This window comes from Procambarus clarkii, chromosome 37 (assembly GCF_040958095.1).
Source record: "Procambarus clarkii isolate CNS0578487 chromosome 37, FALCON_Pclarkii_2.0, whole genome shotgun sequence".
Classification (NCBI taxonomy): Eukaryota; Metazoa; Arthropoda; class Malacostraca; order Decapoda; family Cambaridae; genus Procambarus; species Procambarus clarkii.
The window spans coordinates 30609807-30634988 of NC_091186.1; the positions used below are offsets into that span (position 1 = coordinate 30609807).

Below are 25182 nucleotides of genomic sequence, written 5' to 3' on the forward strand. Positions count from 1 at the left end.
GTGCGTTATTTGCAAGCACACAGAACGATGAAACAGGAAACGAAAATCTATCTGTAGCTGGTGCAAGGAGAGCAAAGTCGCGCTGTGTACCATGGACTACTTCGTTGACTATTACACACCTCCAAAGTACTGAGTGTGTAATACAGTGTGTTACTGTGTAAATAGTGTGTGAAACTGTACATATTGTAATTTTAGTGAATTTTTACCACGTAATATTGTGACAATAAACATTTATTGTGGACACATTACTGACACATGTATCACAGTTTCATGGAAAATTATGAACATTCTACTGTATACATATTGTAAAGGTCACAAATATGCATCATATACTATAAAAGAAACAAATAAAACCGCATTGGAAATGCATAGAAAAAATATTTGAAAATATATTTGTGGCAACACGCGGTGCTTGAATGGCCTGCGCGACCGTGTCTGGGAGCTTCACACACGGGCGACCAGCCCCTGATGACGTCACAGCACACCTTGTCCACGCCCTCACAGCCAAAGTAAGTGGAATTTGGTAATTATTTTTACATAGACATGTTCAGGGACGGTAATTTATCATTTTACAAAGAAAAATTATATTTTGGGGAACATTTGATGTCATGCACACTGGGGATATTTCACAATAAACACAGTGCATCACACTGGTTACATGGGGGACACTCGTTTTGTATGACGTCCATTTCACATGACGAACATGGAACGGATTAAATTTGTTATGGGAGGTACCACTGTATATATAGCGGCTTCGAACAACCAATATAGCAAGTTGTATCAACGTTCTAATACGTCATAAACACGTTAAGCCAAGATGTACCAACTTTATTACAAGTTGTAACAAGCGGAAAATAGAGACAGTTTTGGTTTGTGTTTGCAGGGATGGATGTATGGATGGAGGGGATGGATGGATGGATGGAGGGAGGGGATGGATGGATGGAGGGAGGGAATGGATGGATGGAGGGAGGGGATGGATGGATGGATGGAGGGAGGGAGGGAGGGGATGGATGGATGGAGGGAGGGGATGGATGGATGGATGGAGGGAGGGGATGGATGGATGGATGGATGGATGGATGGATGGATGGATGGATGGATGGAGGGAGGGGATGGATGGATGGAGGGAGGGGATGGATGGATGGATGGAGGGAGGGGATGGATGGATGGATGGATGGATGGATGGATGGATGGATGGAGGGAGGGGATGGATGGATGGAGGGAGGGGATGGATGGATGGAGGGAGGGGATGGATGGATGGATGGATGGAGGGGATGGATGGATGGATGGAGGGAGGGGATGGAGGGGATGGATGGATGGATGGATGGATGGAGGGAGGGGATGGATGGATGGATGGAGGGAGGGAGGGGATGGATGGATGGAGGGAGGGGATGGATGGATGGATGGTGGGAGGGAGGGGATGGATGGATGGAGGGAGGGGATGGATGGATGGATGGTGGGGATGGATGGATGGATGGTGGGGATGGATGGATGGATGGTGGGAGGGAGGGGATGGATGGATGGATGGTGGGAGGGAGGGGATGGATGGATGGAGGGAGGGGATGGATGGAGGGGATGGATGGATGGATGAAGGGAGGGGATGGATGGATGGATGGAGGGGATGGATGGATGGATGGAGGGGATGGATGGATGGATGGAGGGAGGGGGTGGATGGATGGAGGGAGGGGATGGATGGATGGATGGAGGGAGGGGATGGATGGATGGAGGGAGGGGATGGATGAATGGATGGATGGAGGGAGGGGATGGATGTATGGGAGGGGATGGATGGATGGAGGGGATGGATGGATGGAGGGAGGGGATGGATGGAGGGAGGGGATGGATGGATGGAGGGAGGGGATGGATGGATGGAGGGAGGGGGATGGATGGATGGAGGGGATGGATGGAGGGAGGGGGATGGATGGATGGAGAGAGAGAGAGAGAGAGAGAGAGAGAGAGAGAGAGAGAGAGAGAGAGAGAGAGAGAGAGAGAGAGAGAGAGGAGAGAGAGAGGGGAGAGAGAGAGAGAGGGGAGAGAGAGAGAGGGAGAGAGAGAGAGAGAGAGAGAGAGAGAGAGAGAGAGAGAGAGAGAGAGAGAGAGGGGGAGAGAGAGAGAGAGAGAGAGAGGGGGGAGAGAGAGAGAGAGAGAGAGGGGGAGAGAGAGAGAGAGGGGGAGAGAGAGAGAGAGGGGGGGAGAGAGAGAGAGAGATAGAGGTGGGGGAGAAAGGGAGAGAGATAGAGGGGGAGAGAGAGAGAGAGAGAGGGGGAGAGGGAGGGAGGGAGGGAGGGGGAGAGAGGGAGGGAGGGAGGGGGAGAGAGGGAGGGCGGGATGAAACAAGCATGGTGTGTGTACAGGGAATAGACCCGTCCACTCACGCTAGAGTTGTTCCAATAACATACAGTAATTTCTCAAAGAGCAGATGTCTATCATGTTACATCATATTTTCGGTTTTATTTAGTTTAGTTTAATTAGGATAATAAAAAGCTATTAAAACACTGGTTTTAGAAATTATTTATTAATATGAAACTTTCGAAAGTCATGGGTCACTGAACTATGACGACACACAGACGAAAGTTAGTGAAACCTCACTGTAAAGTGAGGTTTACAGTACAGTATTCTCTTATCTGTCCACCCTCACTCATCTTGTTTCATCACAGAAAATGTCTATAAGGAGATTTTACCACATGTAGCTAGGTAATCACGCTTCATCCTTTAAATTAATGTACAAAGATACGTGTGCCCCAAATCAGTGAACGAAAATCATGGAAACTCAGTTGTTCACTTGTGTGGATCACTCTGGCTGATGTTTGTGTGGACCATTTTGGCTGGTGTTTGGTTCATATGGTTCACTTGTGTGATCCAACTTCTTATGAAGGAATTATTAATTGTATGTAATCTGTGATAGAATGAGAAAGTTTTCCATCACTCTGTGAACTCTGTCCCAAAATCGTAAGCTTGTGGACCACTTGTGGTCCACATGTGTGGTCCATTTGTGTGGTCCACTTGTGTGATCCACTTGTGTGATCCAACTTGTCATAAGAGAGAATTATTAATTGTAATCTGTTATAGAATGGGAAAGTTTTCCACCAGTCTGTGAACTCTGTCTGGACATCGTAAGCAAATCCGAACATCCCTCGCTTCGGCGAACCATTGTTCGTCGAACCGGGTGAGTAAATTCGGCCTGAAAAGTGTGCGAACTAGCCGGAAATTCGTTGAATCGGGGTACGTTGAATCGAGGTTGTACTGTATATATATATATATATATATATATATATATATTTATATAAATATGCTCCCCATGCAGGTGATTTCCTATTAGCAACCCCAATGTCAGCAACCGGCACCCGTCTCACACCGCAGGCCCTCTGAATTGCCGTGGCTCTCCGCCTCGCTGCCCCAATCTACACCGAATACAGGTGTATTTGCGGCGAGGCAGAGGCCGACAGATACGGACGGCATGGCCTTCTCTGCCAAAGGACAGGAGGATGGCATGCAAGACACGGCGAGGTCAATGACATTATTAAGATAATCCTTACCACACCCGGTTGTCCAGCTGAGAGAGAGCCCCGTTACCTAATGTCCCGCAACTCTGATGAGCCTGTCGGTCGCCCAGACGGAATCACGGTGAACCCCTGGAAGAATGGTAGACAGTTGGTGTGGGACTACACTTGCATTTCAACTTTAGCCAATACCTATGTTGACTTCAGTGCTACACAAGCAGGAGGAGCTGCCAATCACCGGGAAGCGGCCAAGTCACGTAAATACAGAGACCTTGAGCACCACTACAATTTTGCCCCCATTGCCTCAGAGACACTTGGTGCCTGGGGTAAAAGTGCTGCTAGCTTTTTGAAGGAGTTGGGGTCTAAGCTAATAGAAACAACTAGAGACCCTAGAGCTGCCAGTTTTCTTTTTCAGCGCCTTAGTGTGTGGCAATCCAGAGAGGAAATGCTCACTGCATCCATGGTTCCTGCCCGCCATCTGAGGAGCTGGAAGAGCTGTACAACTTGTGACAAGCAGCCTTGCACCCTGCATGTAATCAATATTGTAACTTTTTTGTGTAATGACATTTTCAAATAAAGTTAGATAAATATACACACATACCAAAAGAATAGGGGTGGTAGGAGAAGAAAATATCAAAGTATTCAGTGAGGATCCACAAGGTCTTCTCTGAGTACTCTTTATTTTCTTCTCCGAGGCTATGGGTCCCTACACTTGCACCAAAGGTGGTACCCCTATATATATATATATATATATATATATATATATATATATATATATATATATATATATATATATATAATATAGTTCATGAGTCACAGACAAGGATTTGAAAGGCGCCATTCAATCGGCCTGAAACTCACACCTCTAAGCGTTAATGACCTCAAGTTGACCTGAGGTCAGCTCAAACAAATTTCACCTTGCTTCTGCTAATCTGATAATTGTAGCCTGATAGCCTTGAAACAAACCTCCAGTTTTAGGTGTGGCTTGCTAGAGTGCCTGGGGCTATCTACTTGTGGGCGGAGTTAGCTACTAGGTTTCCCAATATATACTCGGAGAGCTGTAGATTCGGGAGGATAAGCAATAGGAGAACAGCCAGCAGAGCAGAACAGAGGACAGCATAGCCAGGGAGGCTGTCAGCCGGACGGGGCGGGACTGTTCCTGTCAACTACAGTCCCCCCCTCCCTCTCTATCCAGCTATTGGCAGACACTTGGTGAGTTGAACATGGAAGGTGACTTAGTCGTGTTTACTAGTGTTGTGTGACTAGCAGGGGCAGACAGTGGTAATGGTCTCAAATTCTTGGGTAATGGCTCACTTTGTAATTTAATAGTGAACCTTCAGTTTGTTTGCTTGAATTATGATATTTATCCTTTTAAATATACTTGATGAATTTATTGAGAAATTCACTTACTTTTAATCTGATTTTAATTGTTCCTAGATTTGAGATTTTTGGATACAATATGCAAACTAAAGTGTAGAGTACTCTTGAGACTATGGGATTAAAGAATCTTGCCTGGAACATGATTCCCGTTGACATATGCTAATAACATCTTTTGATACAGACAAGTTCCATTCCTTGTCATGTATGTACTGTCTAGAATAGATGGTGGCACCGCTACTACTTCTACTATCTACTTTTGTACTTCTACCTACCTACCCTTCTAGCTCTACCTCCACTCATCTCCGTACTCTCTCTCTTCTCCCTCCGCCCCTCTCCAAACTCTCCCTTTCAACTGACGACCCTCGCTCCTCTCACCTCCCTACCTCTCTCACCCCAAACCCTCACTCATTACTTCATTATCCATTTCTTCCCTTTTGGTTCTCGTATATGTTTGTGGCAGTGAAATGGTTCTGGAGTTTCTCTAGAGTTTGCGGGTAGCTGATCAAGTTACAGTGCCTTGTAGTTGTAGCACCTAGGTAATCAAATACCTGGGTTACAAGGTGTTGAACAAGAGAGGTTGCAGTAGGAACTCTGGGGGGAACTCTAGAATAGTTGACTAACTGGGGGGTGAACTAATGGACTAAAGAGAGCTATTTCCCCCACCCCTCGTTACACCATAATGATGAAGTTTACGTAAGAGGTAGTTGTGATTAACAGTATCAAAGGCCTTTCTCAGGTCAATGAAGAGTCCAATCGGAAACTCATTTTTGTCAAGGGCTGAGTAAATTATATCAAGGAGACTAATAATTGTATCGTTGGTACTCTTTTGGGAGCAGAAGCCAAACTGACAGGGGCTGAGTATGTCAAATTTTACGAGGTAGGAGTAGAGCTGTTTGTAGATAATTTTTTCAAATATTTTTGATAGTATGGGTAGGTTTGATATTGGTCTATAATTGTTTATGTCTGCCGGATTGCTTCCTTTATGAACTGGTGTTACTCTTGCTTTTTTAAGGATATCAGGGAAGGTATGACACTCTAGGGATTTGTTGAACAGCAGAGCTATGGGTGGCGCAAGGGCATGGGAGGCGCTCTTGTATACAGTGGATGGGATTTCACTGATGTTCCCAGCTTTGGTTTTTAGTGAGTGTATGGTGGACACAACATCTGTCGGGCTGACTGGTGAAAGGAGAAGAGAGTTTGGATAGCTGCCTGAGAGATATGTATTGATATGTGTCTGAGTCTGTGGGATTTTATTGGCAAGGTTAGCACCAGCCGATGAAAAGAAGCTATTAAATTGATTTGCCATTTTTAAATCAGTTGACTTGACACTGTAGCTATCCTTAGAGAGTATTATCTGGTTGTGGGAGTGTCGTTTTGTTCCTAGGATATTAGAGATGGTTTTCCATGTGTTTTTCATGTTGCCTTTTGCTTCTTTGAATCTATTCTCCTAATATGAAAGTTTACCTTTCTTATGATACTGGTAAGCACTGATGAGTACCTTTTAACTACTTCCTTTGTAACTAGGCCAATCCTAGATTTCTTTTCATATTCAAGTTTTTTGTTGATTGATTTGAGTATGCCACTTGTGAGCCACGGATTGTTTATTCTTTTGTCAGTTACTTGTTTGATAAGGAGGGGACAGTGAGTATTGAAGAAGCTTAGAGTTTTGGAGAGAAAGAGGTTAGTTAATGAGTTTATATCCTGTGTATTCTTGAATTCAGATTCCCAGTTAATATTGTGAAGTGCATTTGAGAGATTGCCTAAAGCTGATTCACTGTGTAGCCTGAATGAGAGTTTGCTTCTGGTGGTGTTATGTCCATGTTTGCTATGAGGAAGGTACGATAGTGGTCAGTTGTTCAATCATAGATTATGCAAGATGTAAGGTGTATATTATATTCTACGATCAAACAGTGTTTTTGCTGTTATTACACTATATACACACATTGTATATAACCATCTACATATGTGTTCACCATAACGAACCACTAAGTTCATATGGTGAGCCCAAAAAACAAGGTTGAGCTGCCACACCCAGCCATTCCTCCCTCACTTCTCCAACACCTTACTCGCCAACATTCCTCCTCCCACCATACTGTTATTGTTTTTATTACACTATTTACACACATTATGTATAAATATCAACATGTTTTATTCACCATAACCATACAACTAAACTCGTATTATGTCCAAACAGAACAGTGGCCACCATACACTGCATGACAAGTCACACAGCAGAAGACAACGCTACGAGTACGACGCCACCTTCCTCACCAAAATGATTCCTCCCAATATACTCCTGTTGCTGTTATTACACTATATACACACACATTATATATATGTATCTACATTTGTGTTCACCATAGTGAACCACTAAGCTAGTATGGTGAGCAAAACAAGAGTGGCTGCCACACACTGACGCTACCTCGATTCCCTCCCTCCCTCACCAAAATTCCACCTCCCACAATACTATGCACAACACTAATTATCACCACAATCCTGCTATTATCGTCCTATCATGGCTAAATAATACCAATTACATATATATTTTGACATTATTTGGCAATGCTGTGGTCACAAGCTGAACAGCAGTGCTGTGAGCTCATGCTGCATGCGCCAGCCTTGGTTGCTCACTCAGTACTGAGGCTCTTACACCCGGGAATGTTGCCCACGATTTTTTTTTTAAATGGCGTCTGTTTATAAGAGCCCTGATGAGGCTGATGTGAACCCCATGTAGCTGCGGGAGTTTTGAATCATATGCTATACCTATAAGATCCCTGAGGTGTGTTACGCACCACCCGTCGAGCGCCTACAAGCTCGTTGCGCAGTGCAGTGGTTAAGTATCTCGTCTTCCTCAGAGAGCAGAACTTCCATAATGTCTAAATTCATAGCTCAGGCATTAGCCTCAGACATTAGCCAGACAAAGCCTTTTGAGAGCATAGATAACCCTTAATCCATGAGTTGTATTACAGATGTAGTGTTTGGTGGTAAAGCCATACATGTTATTTTGCCATCAGGCGATGTTAATTTAGCAATGATGGCAAAGTTCAATTTCTCAAATTTGCTCTAATGCTTTCCAATTTTTTGTGCATACTAGCAAATCCTGCAACTTTGTCTAAATGATCACAAACGTAACTTAAAAAATAAGAAAATAAAAAATAATTATAAAATTGAATATTGAAAACTTCAGATTTTGAGATCAGCTGCAAAAATATTTACTATCACCAATTGTTCATTTGGTGTTATTATGCTCTCAGAATAGTATATGATCTTCATTTTCATAGATTTAGAATATATGTTTTCAGTTTAGTTTACTGTAAAAAAAATCGTCAATGTGGCATTTGAATTATGCGCCAAATTTAGAAAAAAATTGATAACTACAAACGTTTAGGGTTTGTGAAAAATCCATTCTAATAGGATTGTAGAACAGACAACTGTGAATGTTATTTGTAAAAATGGTGAGAATCAGTCCGGGCGGTGGTGGATATGTGGGCTGCGGGCCGCTCCAAGCAACAGCCTGGTGGATCAAACACTCACAAGTCAAGCCTGGCCTCAGGCCGGACTTGGGGGAGTAGAAGAACTCCCAGAACCCCATCAACCAGGTATCAGTCAGAAGTTGAATTTTTTGAAGCTGACTCAAAGTTTGAGATAATTGAAGTTGAAGTTATCAACAATGAATAAGGTAGTTCTAATTCATTAATTTACTTATATGTTTTAATAAACGTTGTTTGGCATTCGTACTCGAATATGTGAAAGTTGTAGGTCTATGTGAAAGTTGTAGGTCAATATGTGTTGAAATGATGTTAAGAAAAAATAACCTCAAAAAACTAAATGTAGGGAAAATTAAAATGATTTAGGGGATAAAAATGTATACTTTATAAAAGTGATAAAGCCCTAATCTGGTCCCTAATCATCAAAACCGCCTAAAGAGACAAAGAAAATAGAATTTGAAATCTGTGAAAAACTCAGTCAAAAAAAATTCAGTCCCAAGTTCTGCCAGTTGTGACTGATTTATTTGGTGACCAATTTCATTCTATCTTGACATAGTTAGGGATGGGTATGTACTCTCCAAGATGTAGAGGTTACAACAAAATGAAATAATAAACAAAGGAGACAAAAAAAATATATATTTTTTTGGATATTGGTGACAGTAACAGATATTAACATTAGGCAATGCATTTTTATGATATATAACAAAATAGAGCATGATAACATACTCATTGTTATTGGTATTATTATGTATTACTCAGCAATGATATACAGACACCAGCTGCATATCCACTTTGTGGATACTTCTTGCTACTATTCTTCTTCTTTGTACATTGGACAAGTGCTTGTATCTCTTTATTACTGCATTATCCCTCAGTTCCAGTTAATAGGAGCAGTTCTCCTTATCAACAAAATGTTCTCCTTTTTAAAAAAAAATTTCTAAAATACATTTCTGAAAATATTAGGGTGAAACTTTTATGACGCTAATGCCAATAAGTTGGAGATTTGTTTAACATTTTATATTAATTTTCACATAATTCAAATATTTTTTGCCCAGCCCCAGCTTTTACAGCCCAGGCTGTAGCAGCTTAAGGATTAATGCACGTGGTTTATATTACGTAGGCTGTTAGAGAGGGGAGGGGTGGCAACCGAGAATCCGCCCATACCCACTTCCACTTTCCTGCCCACCCTCCTTACTCCTGCCCACCCTCCTTACTCCTTCCCACCCTCCTTACTCCTGCCCACCCTCCTTACTCCTGTCCACCCTCCTTACTCCTGCCCACCCTCCTTACTCCTGCCCACCCTCCTTACTCCTGCCCACCCTCCTTACTCCTGCCCACCCTCCTTACTCCTGCCCACCCTCGTTATTCCTGCCCACCCTCCTTATTCCTGCCCACCCTCCTTACTCCTGCCCACCCTCCTTACTCCTGCCCACCCTCCTTACTCCTGGCCACCCTCCTTACTCCTGCCCACCCTCCTTACTCCTGCCCACCCTCCTTACTCCTGCCCACTCTCCTTATTCCTGCCAACCCTCCTTACTCCTGCCCACCCTCCTTACTCCTGGCCACCCTCCTTACTCCTGCCCACCCTCCTTACTCCTGCCCACCCTCCTTATTCCTGCCCACCCTCCTTACTCCTGCCCACCCTCCTTACTCCTGGCCACCCTCCTTACTCCTGGCCACCCTCCTTACTCCTGCCCACCCTCCTTACTCCTGCCCACCCTCCTTATTCCTGCCCACCCTCCTTACTCCTGCCCACCCTCCTTACTCCTGCCCACCCTCCTTATTCCTGCCCACCCTCCTTACTCCTGCCCACCCTCCTTACTCCTGCCCACCCTCCTTACTCCTGGCTACCCTCCTTATTCCTGGCTACCTCCTTACTCCTGCCCACCCTCCTTACTCCTGCCCACCCTCCTTATTCCTGCCCACCCTCCTTACTTCTGCCCACCCTCCTTACTCCTGCCCACCCTCCTTACTCCTGGCCACCCTCCTAACTCCTGGCTACCCTCCTTATTCCTGCCAACCCTCCTTACTCCTGCCCACCCTCCTTATTCCTGGCCACCCTCCTTACTCCTGCCCACCCTCCTTACTCCTGCCCACCCTCCTTACTCCTGCCCACCCTCCTTACTCCTGGCCACCCTCCTTACTCCTGCCCACCCTCCTTACTCCTGCCCACCCTCCTTACTCCTGCCCACCCTCCTTATTCCTGCCAACCCTCCTTACTCCTGGCCACCCTCCTTACTCCTGCCCACCCTCCTTACTCATGCCCACCCTCCTTACTCCTGCCCCACCCTCCTTACTCCTGCCCACCCTCCTTACTCCTTCCCCACCCTCCCTACTCCTGCCCACCCTCCTTACTCCTGCCTGCCCTCCTTACTTTTGCTCAAAGCACAATACCTAAAAAAATTATTTAATTTTTCTTAACATTTACTATGTTTTGGTGGGAAAAATTTAGTCATAGAAACCTTAAATTTGTTTTATTTTGCCTTAATAGGTAATACTGCTTCCAGTCTCTGCTCGGCTACCAAGGACGATAGCAAACACAACTTTTGCCCATTAATGATGGTAAGGACATTTTATTCTTACTGTACTACCAGTGTGTGTGTTTATCATGTTGATGTCAATAACCAGTGATTGTGAGTGAATTAATCAAGATATTTTCATTATCTAGTGTATTAATGTTGGTGTTGTCATTTACCAGTGGTTGTGATTGTATTAATCATATTGTCATTACCCTGTGATGGTGAGTGTATTAACTTTTGTGTTCCTAAGGGCTATTTGCCCCTTGTCACCCACAGGCGCATAAAAAAATATTCCTAATCTGTTAATATGTGTTCCCTGACCACGAGAGAGGAAAAAAAAATAATCGTACTGTACTTACAAATGACATAAATGAGCCGACAGTATGAGCGATGACGTCGCACCCTGCATGCTGGCTCATGCAAGGTGCGTCCCAGAGATGTCGCACGCGGTCTTCAAGCAGCCAGAATTGTCACGAATTTATTTTCATGGCATTATTTAGTGTCTACACATATTTTATCACAAATATTCACTAATTGTGTTGCATATAATGTTACTTCATGTTCAATGGTAATAAATGTTGCATACATTGAGTATACACATGTGCACAAAAATGTTTTCCCATTATGCCAATATAATATGTATTCACATTGTTCATTATTATATTTACACACACATGCACACACTATTTACAGGTTTTTGCAATATTATTGCACATTTAAGAAGTCTTGGAGAGAGTGGTAGGTGTTGAAGCAGTTGACAGCACATAATGGAACTGCACACGCTTCACACCATGTTTGCACAAGTTTGCATTTCTGATCTCTTTTTTTTTTTTTTTTTTTTTTTTTTTGTTCTACAAACTAAGCAATCACGTTGGCCTATTGCACGCTTTCCAGCTGGTGGCAAATGTTTTAGTCTGTGTGCTTGAAAGCACTCCGTGTGAGTGAGCCTGGGTGTAGCAGCATGCTGCAACACTGGATTCATGATGGGTCTTTGTATGCCAGAAATATCTTTGCCAAACTTTGCTAATAACTGTGTCCAAGTGTAAAAGCAAACAAACGGAAATTTGGTTTATGTTCAGTTTTCACCAGATACATATTATAGCTGTTCAGCATGCTTATGTCAACAAGATGGAAAAACACTTTTTTCGTCCACTTCAGTGATTTCCCGCACACACTCGACAGTGCCCACCATCATGTCAGATTTATCAACCAAATGCATGTTGACATTATAGTCAAGAACACAATCTGGCTTATATACTGGTTCTTACGTTACTCGGTTCACCTTGCCACTGTTCACCATTGCACCATCATGAACGGTTGTCAGCAAGTTCACTTCTCTCATGTCTTTCCACCTAACTGAGAGTATTTGATCACTTTTTCTTAGCTGGCAGTCACCAACTTCAAGTTTATTGTCAAACACTGGCATTTCCCTTCTTGGCTTTACTGTGCCAAACAATCCAGTTCTATTTGAAATCAAGAACCTAGCTTGCAAGGGACTTGTATAGCAGTTATCCTTGTATAAAATGTGGTCCTTGTTTATCCATGGTACCATCAGTGACTTTACCACACTACCTGAGAAACCATGTTGGTCATTACCGGGAATGTCTACATCACTAGCAGAATACAGAATCATGTGTAACACGTATCCTGTTTCACAGTCACAAAGAACAAAGAATTTCAATCCAAATCTGTTGTGTTTGGAGGGAATATACTGCTTGAATGCAACACATCCTCTGAAAAGCACAAGGGAGTCGCCAATCAGCAGCTTCTCTGCTGGTACGTAGAAATCTCTGAATTTTCCAATCACTTCATTCATATAGTGCCTGACTCTCCAAAGTCTATCATCCTCTGTCCAGTCCTCATTACTTGCAAAATGAAGACACTTGAGGAGTATCTGAAACTTGTCTCGGGACATATATTTCCTGGAGAAAGGTGTTGGATAGTCTGGTCTTTGCTCCAATAATGTTGTGTGCAGTCTCCGTGGTGTAGTGGTAAGACACTCGCCTGGCGTTCCGCGAGCGATATGTCATGGGTTCGTATCCTGGCCGGGGAGGATTTACTGGGCGCAATTCCTTAACTGTAGCCTCTGTTTAACGCAACAGTAAAATGTGTACTTGGATGAAAAAACGATTCTTCGCGGCAGGGGATCGTATTCCAGGGACCATAGGATTAAGGACTTGCCCGAAACGCTACGCGTACTAGTGGCTGTACAAGAATGTAACAACTCTTGTATATATATATAAAAAAAAAAAAAAAAAAAATAATCTGTGATAGCATGTTTGACACAATGTTTCATCAACATACATATTGCCAAAAATACATATATTTCACCTACAGTAGTGTTTTTCCAACGCTGCAATCGTGAATATTCTGTTATCTCTTTTCCAATGAGATGAGCCGCATGAAGGTTCGTTTGGTGTACAATATATTCCATGAGCGGCTCATCATAAAATGCTGTAAAGTAATCTATTTCACACATGTCCTCACCATTATCAGGGAAAAAGTCTGTAATCCCAACGTCTTTATTGTCAAAGGCAGGAATTAGAGGAATAAAATCGTCACCATCACTCCACACAAGTACACCTACTGTCCTGTTAGATGCAACAGTGGCACAACAGTGAGGAAGCGTTGCACACCATGGACCAGGAGTTGAAGTCCGTTTACGCTAAGTACGGGCGCTATGTGTACGTAAGGTGAAATCACTTGAACATGAGGGTCTTGGTTCCTCATGTGGTGCCATGCGGCGGCGCTTGGCTGGGCGAGACGCTGCTGACGCGACAAATTCTCGCCCAGTATCACCACTGGTACTAGCAACAGGCACGGTAACACTATGCTCTGAATCCACTTCACTAAAACCAGAAAATGAGTCACATTCCTCTGACTCATCGCCCAAAATATCCTCATACTCTAAGCAGAAGAACTGTGTGGTCGTGGGTGAATTGGAGTAGACACTGGGCGAGGAGGCACGGGTGAGCGTGTAGGCCTCGCCATGGGAGGAGGCTGTATCTCATATTCACTGTCTGTGCTACTATCATCAGTCAATTGTCTGTAGTCCTTATCAATGTCAGGGTCATCAAAATCACTTTCCTCACCATCAGAAAATAATTCACTAGTTATTTGCTCTTGAATAAGTGATTGCGTGGTGTGTGCTCGGGAGGCATTTGGCCGTGCATTCGCCATGGTGACCGCTGGGTAATTGGGGCCTCCCATATGTTGGTAACGTGAATTGGATTTTTTTTACAAAATGGCAGCTGTTTACTATAGCCCCTGGGGCAGCATATGGGGAGGACCCCCTACCCCGCTGGCTATTCAAATCTTGCGCGGTATTCCATCATGTGATGTGACGTGATGCACAATTTATAGCAAGTTACTCAACACATCATATGACATGTTGCGCAGTTTAACCCTTAAACTGCGCATGGCGTATATATACGCCCTGAGTAACATGTCCCATGGTGCGCATGGCATATATATACGCCATAGGGTGCCAGGCCTGATTCAAATGGCCCGCGGCTACACGGGGTTCACAGTAGCTTCCTCAGGGCTCTTGTAAACAGATGCCATTTTAAAAAAAAATCGTGGGCAATATTCTCAAGTGTGAGAGGCACAGTACTGTTGGAGCAACCAAGGCCGGCGCACGCAGCATGAGCGAACAGCATTGATGTTCAGCTTGTGACCACAGCATCGCCGAAAAATGTCAAAATAAATATATAATTGTTATTATTTAGGGATGACAATATTACAGATGACCCATGACTGTGATATAAATAACCAGGGTTGTGATAATAGCAGGATTGTTGTAATAATTAGTGCTGTGGGAGGAGTGATGCTGAGAGACGGAGGGAGACAGCATCGTTTACTGACTGTGTGGCCACCTGTTATTGTTTGCATTCACCATACCAGGTCAGTGGTTCTCTATGGTGAACACAAATGTAGATACTTATATATAATGTGTGTATTAGTGTAATAACAGCAAAAGGATTATGCTGGGAGGAGCCATATGGGTGACGGAGGTGACGTCGTCTGCATGATTTGTCTAGCTGTTTAGAGGGTGGCCACTATGCTCTTTGGGCGCACTACAAGCTTAGGTGTACAGTTACGGTGCATAGAACATGTAGATATTTATATATAATATGTGTATATAGGGTAATAACACTGCAAAAGGTATCGTTGGGGGAGAAAGTTTAGTGCGTGTGACCTTGAAAGAGTGAGGGAGCCGCCAGCCGCCATCTGTGTATAGCGACGACTCTTAGTGCCTGAACTAACTATATCAGCTTAGCTGTACAGTTGTGGTGAACAAAATATATACATACTTATATATAACGTCTGTATATAGTGTAATAACACCACAAATGGTATTGTTGGGGGAGAAAGTTTAGTGCGTGTGACCTTGAATGAGTGAGGGAGCCGCCATCTGTGTATAGCGACGACTCTTAGTGCCTGAACTAACTATATCAGGTTAGCTGTACAGTTGTGGTGAACAAAATATATACATACTTATATATAACATCTGTATATAGTGTAATAACACCACAAATGGTATTGTTGGGGGAGAAAGGCTAGTGCGTGTGTTGAGGGAGTGGCAGCGAGTGGCTGGCTGGTGTGTGGCGGTAACTCCTCGTTGCTTTTCGACTCAATACCAACTTAGTGGTTCGTTATGGTGGCCAAAACATGCCAATACTTATATATAACCTGTGTATAGAGTGTAATAGCAGCAAAACTATTTGTTTATAGTTTTATAAACATAATAATTGAATCACTAATATGCACATCATACTTTTGAGTATAGCGATTATTAACCACTTTTATTATATAAATATATTACAATACACACTATTGAATAATATTACTGCAAAAAAACTAAGAAAAAATCAATCGGAGACATTGAAACAATTAGGTAATAATATCTTTGTGGCAACTCCCATCTGTCAACGCAGGTGACGCTGACCGGGTCTGACGACCGCTCTGTCAACGCCCACTTTTTGCCAGACTTCCTCAATCAATTGCGCCCAAAATATGTCACCTACGATCTTTTTTTTATTTTTTCCGTGATCAGGGGACACAAATTTACATGTTTAGAAGACGAAAAAAAATTTTTGAATTTTTTTTTTCTTGCGCACAGGGGTGTAAATGTCCCAAGGACCCCTGAGCAGTGTAAGGGTTAAGGGTTAATCATGGTGTTATTAACCAGTTATGTTGAGTGTATTAACCCTCTGAAATGCAAATAGCGCCTAATTTTGCTCGATCAGGGGATGCACACAACACCTTAACCACTGCACTGAGCCAAACGACAAATGCCATTCGCCAATTACTGCGCCAACCGACAAAAGTATATTTTATTTTTTCGTACACGGTTGAAATGCGCTCGCGGTAGGTTGGGTACGAAATGGACTCTTAGGACCTCCAGTGAGAGGTAGCCATCTTGGAAAAAATTCCCAGAATGTCCTACGGCTGCTGGCTGGGTTGGTACTGAGTGAGCAACAATGGGTGGCACACGTGCCTCTGGCTCCCAAACACCTGTCCAACGCAATGTTAACTTGGGTACAAGATGGATTCCTGAGGTGTTTGCCAGATTGAAAAAAATTCCCAGCATTCCCCTCGGTCATAAGCAGGCTCATATTCAAGGTAGCAACCATGTCATATTCATCCATATCAAGCTCCCAATTCCTAGTTGGCCATGTTTTTAAGAAACACCATCTGATGTTGGAATACAGGGTATATTGCTTGAAGATGAGCATTCCAATGATTTTGATAACCCAAATCTGGAAAAAGATCTTACACAGGTGTCTGATAGTAGTGATACGGATATTGAAGTGAATGATGTGGAGAATGTGTACAGTACACAGCTCTCACAGCCCTACCATGCCGGACTAGGTCATCATCATAAGTGGAACGACACAAATGAATTTTTTTATGTTCCACTTAACATTTAGTGCCAAATGCAATTCGTTCGGACCATCCGGCAATTCGTTAGAGTGGGGTCTGTTAGAGTGATGATGCACTGTATTTGGAAAGAAAAAATACAAGAATAGAGAAGTGATTGCAAATATTATTCAGCAGATATGTAAGTAATAAAATTTATCAGATAATGTATATAAGTAATAAAATTTAGCAGACATAAAGGTAAAAATAATAAAGAACAGAAGAGTGGGAAATTAGATAATTAATCAAATTAAGATTTCTAGAGTAAATAAATTGAGATTCAAATAATTAATCAATCGGAATACAAATAATTAGCTAAGTTAAGAATTAATTTAATATTGTAATACATGAATATTATATGGTAATACAAGATGGGCAAGGATATGTAATATAAACAGGCAAAAAAAAAAAAAGAGTGAACAAAGTTAGAATTAGACAATTAGATTAAGATTATGAATAAACAAATGGATTCAGATTCAAATAATTAATAAAAAAGGATACATAATTAATCAAATTAAAAATTCAGTAATCTCTTAATTGTAATACAGTAATATCATATGGTAATAAGACAAGTTGGATAAGGGTATGCAATAGAAACAAACACATATGGGCTGGAAACACTGATGTACTTAAAGCTTAAGAATCCATTAACAATACTGGAATATTAGACAACAAGCAAGACTAGTAGCTAATATTAATGGGCAGATATATAAGTGAGAAATTAAATTATTAATTTTTAATTCACAAAGTAATGAATTAAAGATTCAGATGATTTAACAAATTAAGAGTTCAAGGTTTATAACATTTTGGGAAATTGAAGTGTTAGTATCAACAGATAAATTAGTAAGTTGCAAATATTGTAAACTAAGAATCTGATAACTAGACAAATTAAGCATTCAAAAAAATATTACATTTTATAAAATTGAAGTCATTGTAGTAATAGTTATAAGAGGGTAAATTACATGAAATTGAGGCGAATAATATAAAAAAGAAGCATTTATTAATTAATATAACAATATAAAAAAGCCTCAATTTAAATACGGTTAGGCTAGGTAAGGCTTGGTCACTCATGTGTTAGTTTCAGCAATGACATTGGAAGTTTGCTGGTTTCCAGTTATGTCACAATCAACAAAGAAAGCCTATAATTGTTGGACATTTTTTATTTCATGTATTTTGCCTCTTCTTTCTTAGCAATGATCGTTCCATTCCTGGTGTAGCACTGCTTGATAAAATTTGGATTTTGTTTGCGAATATGATGCATTCTGTAGAGGAGGATCAACGCTGCTTGGGTAGGCACTCATTAACCCCTTAAACCGCGGAATACATACATATACAATGGGAGTAACTTTCCCAAACACCACGCAATACATACATGTACAATTAAGGGTCTAGCGCACAATTTTATATGCCCCGCAAGGGACAGGGGCAGCTGTAGTCCAGCCACGGCTGATAGTAAACAGACGCCACCTAGAAAAAAAATGGTGGGTTAACATATCCTCATTTGAGAGCTTCAGTTCTGAGTGAGCCACCAAGGCTGGCACACGCAGCATGAGCTCACAGCACTACTGTTCAGCTTGTGACCACAGCATCGCCTGAAAATGTCAAAATATATATATATGTACATGGTATTATTTAGCGATGATAGTTTTACAGAAGACCTCCTGACTGTGATAAAAATGACCATGATTCTGATAATAGCAGGATTGTGGTGATAATTAGCGCTGTGGTGGGAGGAGTAATCTTGGTGGGGAGGGAGGTAGCATTGTCTGCTGACTCTGTATGACCACCTTTTACTGTCTACTCTCACCATACCAGCTTAGTGGTTTGCTATGGTCAACACAAATGTAGATACTTATATATAACGTGTGTATAGAGTGTAATAACAGTAATAGGAGTGTGTTGGTAGCAGCCATTTGGTGAGGTAGGTGGTGTCATCTGCACAACAAGTCATGTTGTGTACTGGTGGCCACTTTGGTCTTTGGGCACTATACCAGCTTATTTGTACAGTTATGGTGAATAAAACATGTAGATTCTTATATATAATGTGTGTGTATATAGTGTAATAACACCACAAACAGTATTGTTAGAGAAGAAATATTAGGCATCTGGCCCTTGAACCAGTGAGAGAGGCAGCCACCAGCTGAATGTGTGTGTGTAGCTACGTCTCTTATTGCCTGAACTCACTATACCAGCTTAGATGTACAGTTATGGTGAACAACACATGTAGATACTTATACAGTGGTACCTCGGAATGCGAGTGTCCCTGTATGCGAGGTTTTCGGAAGACGAACAGTATTTACTCCAAAAATTTGTCTCGGAAGGCGAGGGTTACTTCGGGACGCGAGTTTGTTGATACGCGTACAGGCCGACCTAGCGCGTGGTGGTTCGGCGATCGTCGCCCTTCTGCCCCACCGCCCCTCAGTTTACCATTGTCTCGCGCTCAGTGACTACCCCCACATCAATTCTTCTCGCGGATTTTCAGTGTTTTGTTGGATTTTTGGTGATTTGTCTATACAATTTGTTATTAATATCTCACCATGGGTCCCAAGAAAGCCAGTGGTAAGGATAAAGGCCAGAAAGCTCATGTGAGGATGACAATAGAGGAGAAACAAGAGATCATTCGGAAGCATGAGAACGGTACACGTGTTGTTGAACTTTGTAGGCAGTACAACAAAGCCACATCAACAATATGCACTATACTTAAGAAGAAAAATAAGATTATGGGTGCTAAAGTGGCAAAAGGAGTAAGAACATTAACGGCACAAAGACCACAAATACTTGAAGAAGTGGAAAAGTTGTTATTAATTTGGATACACGACAAGGAGTTGAGGGGTGATAGTGTTTCGGAGGCCATTATTTGTGAGAAAGCCAGGGTGTTGCACGAAGACCTTCTAAAGAAGACCCCTGCAACGAGTGATGCAGATAAGAAAGAGTTTAAGGCAAGCAGGGGCTGGTTTGAAAAATTTAGAAAGAGAAGTGGTATCCATAGTGTTACAAGGCATGGGGAGGCAGCCAGCTCAGACAAACCAGCCGCTGGACGATTTATTGACGAATTTAAAGAGTTTGCAGAGGCTGAGGGATACCTACCGCAACAAGTGTTTAATTGTGATGAAACAGGACTGTTTTGGAAAAGAATGCCTAAGAGGACATACATTACCAAGGAGGAAAAATCCTTGCCTGGACACAAGCCTATGAAAGATAGGTTTACGCTTGTGCTGTGTGGAAATGCGAGTGGCGATTTGAAAATTAAACCCTTGCTAGTGTATCATTCTGAATATCCAAGGGTTTTCAAACAGTATAATGTGCAGAAAACCCATTTGTGTGTGATGTGGAAGTCTAATAAAAAAGCATGGGTGACTAGGCTTATTTTTTCAGAGTGGGTGAATGAAGTGCTGTGCCCTGCCATAGAAAAATATCTGCAGGAGAAACAATTGCCACTCAAAGCCGTGCTTCTCCTTGACAATGCTCCTGCTCATCCTCCAGGCTTGGAAGATGATTTGTTGCCTAGATACAATAAATTCCTCACAGTTAAATTCCTTCCTCCTAACACCACTCCTCTAATTCAGCCTATGGACCAGAAAATCATAGCGAATTTTAAGAAACTGTATGAAAGGGCACTTTTCCGGAAATGTTTTGAAGTGACTGAAGCCACAAACCTCACCCTCAAAGAGTTCTGGAGAGAGCATTTTAACATTTGTAGTGCTTTAAAACTCGTTGACAAAGCCTGGCAAGAAGTGACTCAAAGAACCCTGATCTCTGGCTGAAGAAAATTGTGGCCTGAAGGTGTGAGAGAACTAGACTTTGAGGGGTTTGAGCCTATAAATGATGCGCCTATTGTTGAGGAAATTGTTAGTCTAGGCCAGCAAATGGGCTTGGAATTGGATGGTGATGATGTGGAGGAGTTGGTGGAAGAACACAACGAAGAACTGACCACCGAAGAACTCCTAGCCCTTCAACAGGAACAGCAAGCCAACGCAGCAGCGAATGATTCTGCAGTGGAGGAGGAGGTGGCAGCAGCACCAGCGAATGTCCCTTCTGCAGTAATTAAGAAGGTGTGTCAGATGTGGGAAGAGATTCAAACAACTATTGAACAGACTCGCCCAGAGAAAGCTGTAGTAGGCCGTTGTCTTAATCCTTTCAATGACAATGTGATGCCTTACTACAGAGACAGCTTGCGAAGAAGGGAAAAGCAAGCTTCCATGGACAGATTTGTGGTGAGGAAATCGAGCAGTGAGCCTCAACCAGGACCTAGTGGCACTCAGGTAAAACGTCCCAGGGAGAGCACACCAGAAAGGTCCTCACTGCCTGATGTGATTATGGAAGGGGACTCCCCTTCCAAACAGTAACTCCTCTCCTCCTCCCTCCTCCTCACCATCTTCCATACGCCTACAGCACTCGACAGCAAGGTAAGTAATAACTGGAACATAGTTTTGTAGGTTTATTTAGATGAATTAGGTAAATTAGGTATAAAAATTTAGTTTGATGTGGGGTTTTTGGGGTAGTCAGGAACGGATTAATTCATTTCCCTTTATTTCTTATGGGGAAATTAACTTCGGAATGCGAGTTTTCGGAATGCGAGGCGTCTCCAGGAACGGATTAAACTCGTATTCTGAGGTATGCCTGTATATAATGTCTGTATATAGTGAATAAAAGCAAAAACATTATGGTGGGAGGAGAATGTTGGCGAGTGAGAAGGTGAGGGAGTTGCGGCCAGTGGCTGGGTGGCTGTTGTGTACTCACCTAATTGTGCTTGCGGGGCAGCCACTCCATGCTCCTTTTTGACTCACCATACTAACTTAGTGGTTCGTTATGGCGAATAAAACATACATATACTTATACTGTGAATATAGTGTAATAACAGCAAAACTATTTGTTTATAGTTTTATGAACATAATAATTGAATCACTGATATGCACACCATAATTTTGAGTATAGTGATGGTTCACACATTTTATTATATAAATATATCACTACACTTTATTGAATAATATTACTGCAAAAAACTAAGAAAAAATCAAAGACACTGAAATAATTAGGTAATAATATCTTTGTGGCAACTCCCGCCTGACAGCTCGGGCATAGCAGACTGCCTCGGACACTTGCTCTGTCAATGCCTGGTTTTTTGCCAGACTTCCCCGCCCTATAGCGGGCAAAACAAGTCGCCTGTGATTTTTTTTTTTAATTTTTTCCATGATCAAGGAACACAAATGAACACTTTTATATGATGAAAGAATTTTTTGGATTTTTTGTTGTTGTTGTGCCTGGTGGTATTGCAGGCCAAAAAGCCCCTAGCGGTTAAAGGGTTAATGTATAGTTTTTTTTTTATTTGTAGTTTATTGAATGAGATCTTATCATTGGGATAAGCGAGTTTAGTGAGCATCTGTCTGGTGCTATGGTGACTGTTTTTATCTTTTCTGATAGACTTTTAATAGTATCATTAAAGTTTCTCTCTCATACGGAGCACACCTGGAGAGGGTTTCGGGAGTTCTTCTACTCCCCAAGCCTGACTTGGGGGGCCAGGCTCGACTTCTGATAACTTGGTCCAACAGGCTGTTGCTTGAAGTAGTCTGCAGGCCCACATATCCACTATAGCCTGGTTGGTCCGGCACTTCTTGCAAGAACCTGTCCATGTGCCTCTTGAATACATCCTCCTTCGTTCTGGCAATATTTCTAATGCTTACTGGTACGGTGTTGAACAGCTGTGGACCCCTAATGTTTAGACAGTGCTCTCTGATTGTGCCTATAGCACATCTACTACTCACTGGTTCTATTCTGCATTTCCTTCCATACCTTTCGCTCCAGTATGTTGTTGTTCTACTGTGCAAATTTGGGACCTGGCCTTCAAGTATCTTCCATGTATTTGATACCTCTCTCCTCTCCTTTCCAAAGAGTGCATTTAAAAGCTTTGAGACGGTCCCAGTAATTTAGATGTTTTATCATTTCTATGTATGCCGTATTTGTTCTCTGTATTCCCTCTAATTCAGAGATCTCTCCTGGTCTGTAAGGGGAAGTGAGTACCAAGCAATACTTAAGATGGGACAGCATTAGTGATTTAAATAGAATTAGCATTGCTGATCTCTGGAACGTTCTCATAATCCATCCTACCATTTTCCTGGCTGCCACTATATTTGCTCAGTTATTTTCACTAAATGTCAGGTTGTCAGACATCATAATTCCCAGGTCTTTTACCTGTTGCTTTCCTTCTATGAGTAGGTCTGATTGCATCCTGTACCCTGTGTTTCGTTTAAGTTCCTCATATCCACTCTACCTAAGTACTGTAGAAACCCACTAATCCGGAATCAGCCAATCCGGAAAACGCCCTAATCCGGCAAAAATCGTGGCCGGATAAAGTTATCTCCCTATCCAGCCAAAATGTCCAAGGAAGCCGAACTAGTGGATATTTGGCTGGATCAGCGGCCTAACACTCGTTGTACACCACCACCAGGAAGGGAGGGAATCCTGAAGGGAGGGAGTCACTCTCACTGCTGCTCACTTCCTCTGTCCTGCCCACATTCACTGCCTCCCTCCCTCCCTCCCCAAGAGATCCTTCTGTAGGTGGCAGTAGATTGCCAGCCAGAAATAGCCTGGAGAATTTCCATCTAATACAATAAAGGAGTCATGAAACAAGTATTTTTATAACTTTTTATTGTCCTAATAATATTTCTAAACAAAATCTGTAACCAAAAATATATACAAGATGATGTACAGTGTGTCCTCACTTGAAAGAACAATATGAGGCGAGGCTGATTCATTTCACCGCGGAATTCGTTCTACCTGTCGGCCCCAGGCTGTCCCTCCCCTTAATGTGAAAATAACAGAGGTCCTACATCCACTATCAACTAAACAAAATTCACAGAAAATCTATTTACAGTACAACCTCGATTCAACGTACTATATGGGACCACCCCCAGTTCGTTGGAGCGTTGGATTCGTTGCAAGAGGTGACCTTCAAGAGGCGTTTGCGTCAGTGTCTTTTTTTTTTCTTGCACACAATAAAAATGCATTGTATCATATTACTTACTGTACCTATATTTTACTACTCTACTAAAAATACTGTAATTCATGTATTTACCTTATTGTTGGAGTTATGTCCATCTTGAAGTTTTGTGAAGTTGTGAATGCTCTACAGTAAATAGGTACTGCAGTGCATTAAGCCGTTAGCACTGTATTATTAAAAGTGGTTTTGCTGTATGTTGAGTACTACAATACAGTTCTTGAAAACTATTGTACATTAGAATTATTGCAACTTTAATTTTAACACTATGTACACACTTAAATTTAACACTTATTCTAATTGTTCACTTCACACACGATGTTTTTAGATGTTTGCATCAGCTTTGCTGGTGCTCGCTGCTGCTGTGTTGGCTTCAGCTGCTTTTGTGCTGGTGCTGGGTACAGCTGTGCTGGTGCTGGGTACAGCTGTGCTGGTGCTGGGTACGGCTGTGCTGGTGCTGGGTACGGCTGTGCTGGTGCTGGGTACGGCTGTGCTGGTGCTGGGTACGGCTGTGCTGGTGCTGGGTACGGCTGTGCTGGTGCTGGGTACGGCTGTGCTGGTGCTGGGTACGGCTGTGCTGGTGCTGGGTACGGCTGTGCTGGTGCTGGGTACAGCTGTGCTGGTGCTGGGTACGGCTGTGCTGGTGCTGGGTACGGCTGTGCTGGTGCTGGGTACGGCTGTGCTGGTGCTGGGTACGGCTGTGCTGGTGCTGGGTACGGCTGTGCTGATTGATTTGCTGCTAGTTCGTGAAAAATATTGACTCATTTTCATTTGTTTCCTTCTTTGTGTCATGTCCTTGAGACAAATATCTTTCATCGTCCTTAGGTGTTGATAAAAGCCTGGTAGCTCTGGATTGTCAGTTTGTGAAACAATATCAACGAAGTTTTTCAACATAGAACAATGCGTCAGCACACGAAGCAGATTGTAAACTGCTATCATTCTCATCCTCATCTTCCTTTCCGTCGTCGTCAACAGTGCCAGTAACATTTTGTATAATCTCATCATCTGTTAAATGACCATTGATTAAATGATTTATTAATTTTATTATTTCGAAGCCGTAGTCACTGAACTGTGGCGACGAATTGAAACGAGAAACGCATGGTGTGTGTACAGGGATTAGACCCGTCCACTCGCTCACGCTGGAGTTGTTCCAATAACAAATAATTTCTCAAATAGCAGATGTCTATCATATTACAGTATATTTTCGGTTTTATTTAGTTTAGTTTAATTAGGATAATAAAAAGCTATTAAAGCATTGGTTTTAGAAATGATTTATTAGTCTGAAACTTTCAAAGTCATGGGTCACTGAACTATAACGACACAGACGAAGGAAAACCAAGTGAGGTTTACAGAACAGTATTCCCTTATCTGTCCACCCTCACTCA

The 25182-nt window shown here is 42.4% G+C and overlaps 1 protein-coding gene across 1 annotated transcript in view; it reads left to right on the forward strand.

The window, feature by feature from the left end:
- The window catches only part of LOC123765941 (tripartite motif-containing protein 5-like), a 335145-nt gene that overhangs the window by 14483 nt on the left and 295480 nt on the right, over positions 1-25182 (forward strand). The window contains exon 2 of the mRNA XM_069337367.1: positions 10854-10924. Coding sequence (XP_069193468.1) covers positions 10919-10924 — 6 coding nt within the window. The 5' untranslated portion in view covers positions 10854-10918. The remainder of the gene's footprint in view (positions 1-10853; positions 10925-25182) is intronic.